At 44.3% G+C, this 12816-nt stretch overlaps 1 protein-coding gene across 3 annotated transcripts in view; it reads right to left on the reverse strand.

Moving 5' to 3' along the window:
- LMF1 (lipase maturation factor 1) overlaps positions 1–11777 on the reverse strand; it is a 161722-nt gene extending 149945 nt beyond the window's left edge. For 2 of the 3 annotated variants that reach the window (XR_014002045.1, XM_081170140.1), the window contains exons 1-2: positions 11562–11777; positions 6918–7227 (exon numbers count right to left, since the gene is read on the reverse strand). Coding sequence is in view for 2 of the 3 variants with exons in the window: in XM_081170140.1 (XP_081026266.1) it covers positions 6918–7227; positions 11562–11739 (488 nt within the window). In the remaining variant the exon portion in view is untranslated. Of the gene's footprint in view, positions 1–6917; positions 7228–8436; positions 8584–11561 lie in introns of those variants that run through there. The other variant, XM_081170141.1, reaches the window with a different exon arrangement.
- Positions 11778–12816: the final 1039 nt, after the last annotated feature.

Below are 12816 nucleotides of genomic sequence, written 5' to 3' on the forward strand. Positions count from 1 at the left end.
CATCATGCAAATTGTATGTTATTCTTCTGATTTCAGTGCCACTAACCCGGGTCCAGATGGATTTGAGCATGAAAGCCTAAGCAACTGAATTTCAAAGACATAAAATCAGATAATTGATGGTATCACTTCAAATTCACAGAATTGATGGTATCACTTTAAATCCACAGTACAATGGGGGGGGGTCGGTCCTTCTCATGAGCAAGACAAGGCCAATGTCTGTTCTCAACTCAACATCAGACTAGGAGCACTAAATCAGAATCATGATGGCTTCTCCCAGACTTTGGAACTTCCACCCTAGAGAAGTCAGACTGGCTCCCTCCTTGTCCATGTCAGCAGGTAAATACTTTTTTGTTCCAACAGGCTTTTGGGAACGGACTGCTTTTAATGAAGGGGCTGGTGCCATGTTGTTTTTATTATACTTATTTGTATGGTTTTAACAGATTTTATACATGTATATAGTTTATTTTTTTTTAATGATTGTTTTTTCTATGTTTTTAGCAGTTCTCATTTTTTTATATGCAAGCCGCCTTGAGTCCCATCAGGGAAAAAGTTTGGGTATAAAGAAATATATAATAATAACAACAATCTCACAGGCACAAGAATTCAACCAGAATAACTGACAGAATCCAGATTTTTTAAAACCAAACCCAAATGCAGTACCAGAGATCAGGATGAAGCCAGTAGCCACTGCAACCGTCCAGTTGCAGTGAAGTGCACGATGGGGACTAGCAGATTGCACAAACTGGGTGATTGAAATTTTGACTGCAATCCAAAACATGGAAGTATTAAAATGTTTATTCCGCTCTCCATGTTATCTAGCAGACACCAACCACAGCATCTTTTAGATACAGTGGTACCTCGGGTTACATATGCTTCAGGTTACATACGCTTCAGGTTACAGACTCGGCTAACCCAGAAATAGTACTTCAGGTTAAGAACTTTGCTTCAGGATGAGAACAGAAATCGTGCTCCGGCAGCGCGGCAGCAGCAGGAGGCCCCATTAGCTAAAGTGGTACTTCAGGTTAAGAACAGTTTCAGGTTAAGTAAGGACCTCCAGAACGAATTAAGTACTTAACCCGAGGTACCACTGTACTTGCTGAGAACTTCACTTTTCCCCCCTGTTCATTCTGGATAGTACTGCTCAGCAATCCAGCATTTTGTATATGTGCAGATATATTCTGTTTTCCAAAATGTTTTAGAGTTTTGATTTTGTACTGTAAACAGCTTTCAGATTTGGTGTGTATGCACATGTACATGCATGCATACGTGTTTGTGTGTGTGTGTGTGTGTGTGTGTGTGTTTGTATACACACACACACATAAATATAAAGACCTAAACACACATGGATTAATGACAAAAACAAAGATCAATACATACAGATTATCTCTTGATGCCAAATTTCCGCAACCAATAGATCCAAACAGGTACTTCTTCCAATGTTCACTGTACACTCCATGAACATAGCTCATTATCAGGAAATCCTAAAACAACAGAGCAACCTTCCCCCAGCTCCACAAGATGTTTTGAATTCCTGCCTTGGCTTCAATTCCAAATCCCCCAAGCTTTGTTAAAGCAATCCTAATCCGATCATAGGTTGCTTCTCATAGGAGAAACCACCAGCGTGTCTTCCCTTCAAATAGGAAAAGCCAGGAAGTTATGGAGTGGAACAAAGCAGACTGGAGGAAGTCAATCTAGCCTTACACCACCCATAGGAAAAGCTGCAGGCCGCAAGCATAAGAACCCTGCTGGATTGGAACAAAGGCCCACCTAGTTGAGCATCCTATTCCCACCGTGAAGAGCCAGCTGCCTATATGAAGCCTGAAAGTAAAAGAACTCCCCCTCCTTGCAGCCATTTCCCAGCAGCTGGTATTCGGCCACCTCCGGCGCAGGGAGTACAGTACATAGCCATCATGACTAGTAGCCACCCAAAAAGTGACAACTGCACAGAAAACAAAAGATTCGGAGGAGACATGTTATTGGAGCCCCATCCATCCAAGTACAGCAGAATTATTGTGGGAGTAAGAACATAACAAGAAGGCAGTGTAGCCCATCTAGTCCAGCACCCACTTCTTACAGTGGCCAACCAGATGCCCCAGTGGGAAGCCCACAAGAGGGACCTGGGAACAAGAGCACTCTCCCTTCCTGCAGTTTCCAGCAACTGGTTTTTCAGAAACATGTCTGCCTCCAACGGTGGAGGTAAAAACGTAGCTATTGGGGTGAGTAGCCGCTGATAGCCTTCTCCTCCGTGAATTTCTCTAAACCTCTTTAAAAGCCATGCAAGTTGGTAGACACCACTGCCTCTTGTAGGAGACAGTATCTTGCCCTTCCTCCCTCTGGAACCCAAAGTGGCGCACACAATACAGTACTGATAAATACATTATGGACATGTGGTTCCAGGTACTGACTAGACCCAGACCTGCTTAGCTTCAGGCAAAGGGGGGGTGCCCTCAATCTATACCCTGGAACCTTGTGTGCCCTCAACCTATACCCTGGAACCAGTTGTTGTTATTGTTATGCCGCCCATCTGACTGGGTTGCCCCAGCCACTCTGGGCGCAGGTTTGAGCAAGTCAATTCCAGGCGCGCGCACACACACAACACAGAACCTCTGGAAAGAACAAGGAAGATGTGGCAGGCTCTCTGCAGAAAAGGGGGAAAGGCTGCAGCTCAACGTAGAACATCTGCTTTGTGTACAGACAGTCCCGGGTTCAAGCCCTGATGGCAACTCCAGGTAGGACTAAGAGAGATTTTTGTCTGAAAGCCTGGAAAGCTGTTGATAATCAGTGTAGACCAGTGGTTCCCCATTAGCTAAATACTACCGACCCTCTGTTTTTCAAAAGCCAAGATAGGGACCCCCTGCTTTTGAAAACGTTGATATGTCTGTTGTAGGTTTTGTTATGGGAACGGTGCCACCATACCCCCCCAATGTCCCAACACTAGACTGAGACATGCGTCTTCCAGGCAGTGTTCCCACACGAGAACATGGCACCCGAAAATGGGATGTCCCAGACAGTTGACAGGTATGTGCCACAAAACCCTGAGTGGGTTATGTGGACCCTCCGGGGTCCATGGACCACAAATTGGGAACCACAAGTATAGACAATACTGAGCTAGGTGGACCCAAGGGAGTTCCTCAAAAAGGTAGAAATGTTGAACAACATTTATCCTGAAGCATGGATGTTATTTGCTCGCTCTGCTATAAAACTGGAGAGGCCTGGGCCCCTTAGGGTACATCAACAGGCACGTAGCCGAAACCTTCACTGATTTAGGCTGCAAAAAAGGAAGAAAAGAAAAGGGGGCAGTCCCTCTGCTGAAGCTTCCTTTCCGTCCTGCGTCTCAGCCAGCTGGACTGGAGTTGAAAAGAGACACACTCAAGTCAACAGCGCCTGGTATCTGAAGCTTCTGACCCAAAACAAATAGATAAATGCTTCAAAAATTAAAATAAGAAGGGACTTTAAAAGAATAAATTGGCCCTTGCTGGCAGGGAAAAAACAGAAGAGGGGAAACTGCATTGCTCTTCAAAAAAAAGAGAGAGAAAAATAACCCATCAGCTTATCTACCTTTGAACTGGCTTCCCATCAGAAACCTCACACCGGCCACTCATGTAACTCAAGACTTTGTCTCCACTCACCAGATGCTAGAAAACAAAAAGGGCTCAGGATATCCAGGTGCACCAACCGGGTGCCAAAGAAAAAATATCCTTTTGGATGCTCCTGCATGAAAATCTTTCTTGCTTCCAAATTCCATGTATCAGTATCAAACCAGAGGCTGGCCTGGAAAAGGAAGCCCACTGAGGGATAGGGATAAACCCACATTGGTGGAGGGTCCTGAGTCGCATAAAGCTTGCCCACTGCCTCACTCTGCCACGCACTGGACAGCTCCTGTGTTCCTTTCTCTCTGGCATTCGGGCATCTCAGAGGCACAGAAGGGAAACTGGGGGTCCTTTTATTTATGTTATGAATTTCTTTCCATAAAACATCCCAAATAGATTTAAACGAAAAGTAACTACCAATTTCTAAGAATGTAGATACAGACTAGGATTTTCAAAAGATCTCCACTTAAAAGTCTTGTTGGAAAAGGAAGGCCTTCAGTGGATACTGGTAACTTCCGCATTGGATTACTGCAATGGGGTCTAGATGGGTCTGTCCTTCAAGACGTATTCTAAACTTCACTTGGTACAACAAACAGTAGCCATTTCAAAACTGCTGCATTGGCTGCCGGTTCATATCCAGAATCAGCCTCCTTCTGCAAATAGGTGTGTTCAGAAAGGTAGACTAGAACTTCTAGAGCATGGAGCATTCAAGACCACACCAAAGTCTACAACAAGGCCCTAAGAGGGAGGTTCTAGGCCTCCAAGGGCACCATGGAGCATACCAAACTACTGCCTCCCATTTTGAATAAATTGCCAACTTGCATGTGAAATGCTTTGGACTAAGTCCCATCAGCTGCAGCCCAGCACCGCCATGCTCCCATGAACCCACAATTATATAGCCACGTTGGCTGGGGATGATGGGACTTCTACTCCAAAGCAACTGGAGAGCACCAGGTTGGCAAAGGGCAACACGGCACCCAAAACTGGCCACGGTTAGCAGAGACTGGTCCAAACAGACCCAGGTTCAACATGATGCTCCAGCTCAGAAGCCATGATGGGCAAGGAATGGAACGTGCAAGAAGTACAGCAGAAATCTCAGCTAGTCTGGCTGCTGTGGAGGATAACTGAAAACTACCCTCTCCAGGAGGAATGTTAAATAGCAGACAGTTAAAGTATGGAAATCACTCTCACAGGAGTCACAGCCATCAACTTGGATGGCTTTAAAAGATGATTGGGCAAATTCGTGGAAGAGGAGTAGGCTCTCAGTGGCTACTAACCATGATGATTGTGTTCTGTATCCACTCTTAGAATAGAGTGCTGAGTTACATTTTTTCAACTGGTGCGGTATATTAAACAAATAAATCCACATCACTTCATACCCCAAGCTCCATTTATTAATTATTATTTTAATAGCCCACAAAGATGATGATGATAATAATAATAATAATAATAATAATAATAATAATAATAATAATAATAATGATAATAATAATAATAAATTTTATTTATATCCCGGCTAACAACAATCAAAACAGTCCAACCTTCTAAAACATTCATTATAAAATTAATTAAATCAAATTAAAATCAAATTAATGGCAACCATCAAGCAAAATTTTGTGCAGATTGCCAGAGGAGGGGGTCAGGCTGCGCTCTGAAAAAAGGCCTGGTGGAACAGCTCTGTCTTGCAGGCCCTGCGAAAGGATGTCAGGTCCTGCTTAGCTCATAAAGCTAAGCAACTGAATGTCACAGTATATATACAAGAATAATGACATTCAGAGAAATCTGAATGGGGCAGGGGGGAAGCAGAAGAATTTTAAACAGTCAACAACCCACTTTTTAAAACTATCCCACCCCTCTTTACAACATTAACTCCATTAATATTTCATCATAATTTATACTGCCACTAAAATTGAGATGAATGGGGGGCAACACCTAGTTCCACTCCCCTTAACCTCGTCCTCCTTGATCAAATTGCTATGTGGTTCTCGACAAAAGCTACCGTTTGCCATAAATTATCCAGTGAGGGAGCTGAATCCAACTTCATATGTTTTGCGCGTGCGCGCACACACACAAAGGGAATCAGTAACCCCAAATAACAATCCAGCCTCAAATATCACACGTGGTTCCATCAAAGCCACAGTCCTGCTCCAGCAAAGAAAGAGCCAGAAAAATAAACATTCCCAAGAGGCACCATGTGGCCTCCCAAGGGAGCCAAGTTTCTGTGCCCATTAAGGAAGGCTCAGCAAGTTGAGCAAGATCCTGCTGTCAATCAAGTCCCACAGCCCTCTGGACAACTGGAGCAAAGGAACCCTGGAGTTTCTTCAGCAAGGTTCCCAAAATCCATTTGTTGTGCTCACCACAGTGAGGGTCCCATCCCCTCTAAGGCATTGTTATCCAAAGAATCAGAGAATTGTAGAGTTGGAAAAAATCCAAATGCCTGTAGTGCAGGAATTATTACTTCTTGTTGTTGTTATATTTATTGCCTGCCCTTCACCAGCTGGTCCCAACAATTAAAAATTCAGAATTAAAAACACTTAAAACAGCCCACAACCACAGGAATAGGGAGAACTCTGAAGACACATATCTCAGGTGCCAAGGGTCAGGAGAAAGTGATGAATCTTCAGCATTCATCAAAGGCTATACAGTGAAGAAGCCAGGCAAGTGGGGAACGAATTCCACAACTTCGGGGCAGGCACAGAGAAGGCCCTCTCCTGGGCTGCCACTCACTGAACATCTGAGAGAGGTGGAACTACCAAGAGGGCCCCCACTGCTGATCTTAACACCTAGGAGGGTCTGTAGGGAAAGAGGCAACCTTTCAGGTATTTGGGGCCCATGTCATTTAGGGCTTTGAACATCTTGCTTTGGGCGTAGAAACAAAATGGCATGATGAGCCCCAGCCTTCTTCCTCAAGATGGATCCAGGGACAGAATGAAGGTATCATCCCATCATTCATGTTGTGTTTCTAAGGCAATTGGAGTGCCAACCCCAAACTGTCATAGCCCAGAAATCAAATTCCACATACACACCCCGGCTATCTTAGATTTCTTACCTATTCCTAGTAGACAGATTCATTGGACAGGATTCTGGCATAGAGGCATGGAGAATCGTTATTTATTTAAAACGTTTCTTAACCATTCTACATCAAAGGAATGGGACATTCCTACAATATGATTTATAGTCCAAAACATCTGGAGGGCATGAGGTTGGGGGTAGGGGTGGGGAGCCTATGAGATGTTTCATTATTTCTACATCATCATCTTAATAACTTGAGGGTCCTCAGAATGACAAGCAGCAAGTATAACAGAGAAGATGTACCAACCAACTTACCAGACCTGTCCCACGTTAATTAAGGAGAGGTAGAGAGCCCACAGGGAAGCCATGAGGATCACATTGGCGCAGCCGGTGACCAGGACAAAAGATGAGATCCCCAGGCCAGCCACAGCAAAGACATCCAGGACACTGTCCATGCTGGACCAATCCAAAAACCAAATTAAAGTCGGGGCATAGCTTAAGGCGTCCAAGTTTATCTTCCCCTTGAAATAGCGCTTGACACTCTCCAGGTACAACTTGCAAGGGAGGAGTCCCTGGTCTCCAATCAGGGCCTTGTTTTGATGCTTAGCCACCAAAAAAGCTACAACTGCAAAGAAAAAAGATGAGGGGAAAGGCGTGTTAGTGGAGACACAACAGTCCAAGCAAAGCAGAATTATTGTAGGAGAAAGAAGAGGCTGCTGTATCAGGCCAGTGACCCATCTAGTCCAGCATCCTGTTCTCAAAGTAGTCAACCAGGTGGCCCAATGAGAAACCCACAAGCTGGACCCGAGTGCCCCAGCACTCTCCCCTCCTGCAGTTTCCAGCAACTGGTATTTGGAAGCATTCCTGCCTGCAACAGTGAAGGCAGAACATAAGCCATCAGGGGTAGTAATCATTGCTAGCCTTATCGTCCTCCATGAATTTGTCCAATCCTATTTTAAAGCCATCCATGTTGATGGCCATCATTGCCTCTTGTGGGAGTAAATTCCAGCTTGCTTGCTTAGATAGAGCATTTGCTGCCTCTTTTAGTAATTTGCTACCTGCTGATTTGCTATGAGTTGGGCTGTTACTCTTAAGGCTTGTATCTTTTTACAGATTGCGTGTATTCTTCTCATCTTATTTACTTTTACTGTAAACCACCCTGTGGCTTGTGTAAAGGACGGCGTATATATAGAAATCATCTAAATAAACAAATGTACATGTTATTCTCTGCATACTGTAAAATTGTATAAATCAGAGAGAGGAGCTGAGGGAAGTCTCAGGGTGGGGGGGAGGGTTTGATGGGGAGGTGGGGAAATGGGGGGGAAAGAATGATTATAATATGTTTTTATATTTTGTTACGTTGAAATTGTTAATATTTTTTTAAAATAAATAAATAAATAAACAAATGTAACCAGGTTACATTTGCTTGCCAGCCAACATATGCCTAAATAATATACGGGGGGGGGGGATAGAGAGGGAACCAAAACCACCCTTTTTTGTTCAATTTGTTTGCTTGGTCACCTGTAGGCGACACTTACCCACCACAGGCAGCTAGGTAAGCAGGTGTCTGGTAGGCTATACTATAACATTCCACCATAACACCAAAGCAGTCGTAAATGATAGCTAAGACACATAAAGAAATCCAAATCAAGCCTGTGGCCTTCATGAAACTTCCCCCACAGTTTAATATATCCACCTCTGGTTAAAAATATTTTTTCGCTTCCTTCCAGGGTGAGGGTCGGTGAGGAGTGGGGAACCCTCCACAACCTAATTTACCTTGATTAACACTGCAATTGGCCAAGGAGTTTTTCCTCAAGTGCTAATCAAAATTTACCTCAAAATTGCTGGCCTGCCATCCAACTGCTCATCAGCTCCTAGAAGTACAAATTACACTCCTGGCTTGAGAGCAAAGATAAACAAAGGAAGAGCAAATGAAGACTAAGATACACTCTGACAAAAACGGAAATAAAATGGAGAGTGTACACTGTTATTTACACGCAGGTTGGACATAACGGAAACATCTAGAAGCGGGAGACACAAGGCCACAAAGAGGCCCCTGAAATAGAGGCCTGACAGGTTCACAATGGCAAGAAGCTCAGTTGGGATGCATTCACACAGTACTCCATTTGACGTTTTCCCTAACTGCTAATTTCCATATTATATTTAAGCTTTCACACAATGTAAAAGTCACTTCTGGAAATCTAGCGGAACACAGTAGAAGCTGTTCATTTTCATATTGTTTTAAAGCTATTTTCTGTGCATTACATGGGATGAGGTAGTAGATAGGAAGATGCCTTATTCAGAGTCAGATCATCCATCTATGTACAGTTGCCCACCACCTGAACTTTCCAGAAACAGTTGCAAACATTATTGTTCCAATGATGTACCCCAATCTGGACAAATGGGTCTCTACCACAAGTGTCCACTTGTTAGGAATTTGGTCCCGTTTTAGACCTATTTCTTGTTTCTGTGTTTTTAGCTATTTTCAGTTATCTTACGCGTAAATCGCCTTGACACTGTGGTTTAGAAGGCAATTAATACATTAGCGGTAATAATAAGAACAACCCAACAGGCACAGAGTCTCAACCATCCAGACTTGTTAGGTCTGCTGATCTAGCCCCAGCCTTTTCTTTGTGTTGCTCTCCCCACCCAAAGATTGTCATGGTTCGAGGAAGAAATAATCCCGATATTCATGCTCGATAAGGATGAAAAGACGTAAAATGCAAAACGTTTGAGACACATCTGCTTCTCCCCATTCCCACCCAAACTTCTTACAAAAAAGAAATAACAAATACAAAAAAGTAATCAATTTTCTTAAAATCAGTTAAAAGTGCTGACCACATGCAGTAGTGAACCACGAAGGAAAGATGCCTTATAAAGGGAAAGGCCAATAGTCCACTGAGGTCAGTACACAAGCAATGGGGAAGTATCAGGCCTAATTAACCCAGACCAGGGTCCTAATTTGGCCAGCGAGGCTATTTTATCCAAGCCCCACACTACATCTGACATCTACATGCAGCACATGGTTAAAATATGGCACTCGCTCCCCCAAGAGGCAGTGATGGCCACCAACTTAAAAGAGGATTGGGCAAATTCAAGGAGCAGGATAAGGTTATCGCTGGCTACTAGCCATGATGGTTATGTGCTGCCTCCACAGTTGGGGCAGTAATGCTTCTGAATACGAGACGCTGGAAACCACAGATGGGTAGAGGGCTCTCGCTCTCAAGTCCTGCATACAGTCTTCCCATAATGGGCATCCAGTTGGCCACTGTGAGAACAGGATGTTTGACTAGGTGGACCATTTCCCTGTTCCAGGAAGCTCTTCTGGTGTCCTCATGTCATATATGTAAATATGTGGTTGCAAATGAACAACCGGGAGGCTTAAAATGTTCTCCCAACTTCTCCTTAGAAAGCAAAGATTGAACTTGGCACCTTTAACCAAATGCAAAGTATCACTAAGAGTGATTCCTGTCAGAAGGAGAACCTGAAAGCAATGCTAGTTGATGACTTGCAAGCCCTGCCTTGGGCTGGCCAGGATCTTCTTTTGCAGCATGGCTTGAACTCAAGCCACCCTACAAATGGAAAATTGGTCACCTGACATCAAGATGACATCAGGCAAGTGAAAGGTGGGTGGCCACTCCCATCTATCCAGGTTACAAGCTGGGGTGGTGGGGCCTCAGGATCTTGCCCATTCATTGAAAAGATTCCCTACCTGTGGCTTACACTGATTGGCATAGGCTCTCCAGGGTTTCAGACAGGGAGTCTCTCCAAGCAAAACCCAGAGATGTCAGGAATTGAATCTAGGACCTTCTGCATGCAAAGCAGCTGTTCTACCAGTGAGCTTTGGCTCTTGAAAGAATAGTTATGAAATACACACACCCGCAGCTTTCTTCTGCAAAGCTAGAAACCTAAAGAAACCTTCAATATCTGTGCATTTATTATTTATAACATAAAGCAAATCTATCTTCAGGGTGCAAGTCAAGAGGGGTGCAAGCGATACATGGCGGGTTTTTACACTCTGCTCTTTTCTTCCTTTGACTGGGTGGGCAAGTCAAGCGGACCCAACAGATCTCCTCTTTGGCACATACGGCACCTGAATCTATCACACTGAATCCTGCAGTGCAAATCTTATTTCCCCAAATCCTTGCCCCGTGTCCCGATTCATCTTCATTCCAGATTCCTAAAGACCATTCTCAAAAGCAGAGCTTGCTGGAAATGCAAGAGGTGACATGATAGAAATTTGTAAAATTATGCTTTCTTTCTTTGCTTTATATACCACCCTTCATCAAAAGATCTAAGGGCGTTTCACAAGATAGAAAGTGGAAAAAATGGAAAGAGAAAAGCTTTTCTCCTTCTCTCATAACACTAGAACTCAGGGGCATCCAAAGAAGCTGAATGTTGGAAGATTCAGGACACAGAGGGAGGAAATAATCAAAACACTTAGAGAACTGAACTGATTTTTAGCAATCTGATTTTTAAAAAATTATGAATCCAGAAAATGAGTATTTCTGTGGAAAGTAATACTGTAAAATACTTGGAAGCTGAATTGGTAGAGTAGAAGCCAAGTACAAAGCAATCTGTTTGCGCTCATTGCCCCAGGAGGCATCACTCTCCCTTCAGCTTTTTTCTGTGCAGAGTGAGCCACAACAGCCTTTGCAATCATTTTTCTTATTTGCAGGGAAGGAGGGGGGGGGGTTTGCCTGACGCCTTCCGGTTTCCTGATTTATGAGAAAGTCCCAATGAATTCAATGGGGTATGTGGGAGGTTAGGATTTGCAGTCTTGTCAGTTTCTTTTTTAAAAAAATTAAAAAGCAGGAGAGAAAGATGCTTGTTATCTATCCCCACCCCACCAAATAAAAATCGTCTGCTGGAAATAGAGAATTGATGGCGAGGATTTGGAAGCCCCATCGCCGATTTCTCCATCTCTGCCTCCCCGTCCCCTGCCAGGCAGGCACTCACAGTAAATGAAGGCGGTGGCGCGCAGCAGCACCAGGCGCGTTAGCCAAAAGGTACCAGGGCGCAAGGAGGAGGGAGCCGAGGGGCTGCGCGACTCCTTCGCGCCGGGGTCTGAGGCGGCTGCGACCGCCTCCCCACCAGCCCCTCGCCGCCGCCTCAGGTCCTCCCTACTCGTAGCCATGCCTGTCTGAAGTGGGCGGGCCCGATGGCCTGGCGCGGTACAGCGCGTGCGCCCGCATCCCCGGGCGGCGTATTTTGGAGACGCCACGGAGCGCGCGGCCATTGGAGAGGGCAGTGGCGCACGCGCGCTCTAGTGCGCTCGCTCGCTCGCACTCGCGCCCGGGTAGCTTGACTTCGGGCGCCCGTTTGCTCTTGCTGCGAGCTGGTCACGCGTAGGACTGGAGTCTGCAGTGGTGAACTCAAGGGGGAATTCCTAATTAAATGAATGAAATAATTATATCACGTCGTTTAATTGCCAAACTGGCTTCTGTGAAGTTCGCAACATGTGCTGGATTTTTGTGCTGTGCCGCAAGACGGATTTTGAAAGATCCAAGCACGGTGAGGCTTAACAGCCAAATAAAAAAGCAGAGCGTCAGACTACCCATTCATATGCATGGAAAGGAAAATTGAATAGTTTGAAATCCCAGCGAGAATCTTGAATCGAATGGTTGCTGTTTACAAAGATGACTTGTTAATTTGAGCAAGCTAGAATTAAGAGCAACCCCAATAAGTGTTGAAGTTTCATTTTAGTCTTGATTTCAAATAGAGTTTATATTTTCTCATCCTTTATGTTTCTCCTTTTCTGTTGTCCTGGCAACGACTTATGGCTGTAAGCAAATAAATATTTATCTTATGATAATAATGTCACGCTGACAGTCTGCCGTCTTCTCTGCAGTTACTAAAGGTATACTGTAAAAGCCTGGTTCTGTTGCCACCTTTCATCTGGTCACTTTCAGTACGTAGCCAGGGGACTCACCCTCTGGGTTCAAATAGGAGCATCAGTAGCAGGATTGGGGGGCTCTGCACAACCTGAAATATTGGTCTGTTAGTTTCATATGCCTATATGTATTGAATGAAAGCAGGGCAGGTACATTTATAAATAAATCAATTAACATTGCATTCACACTCTGAGTCTGCAAGCTACCCAAATGTAGTTTTAAAGGTTTTTGCCTTTGTTTGTTTGTTTTCACAAAATTTACAGTTTACAAAGAGAATCAAAACAATGGAATGAATCAGTAAAAACAGTTTTAACAAACTA

This window comes from Podarcis bocagei, assembly GCF_964188305.1.
Source record: "Podarcis bocagei genome assembly, chromosome: 14".
Classification (NCBI taxonomy): domain Eukaryota; kingdom Metazoa; phylum Chordata; class Lepidosauria; order Squamata; family Lacertidae; genus Podarcis; species Podarcis bocagei.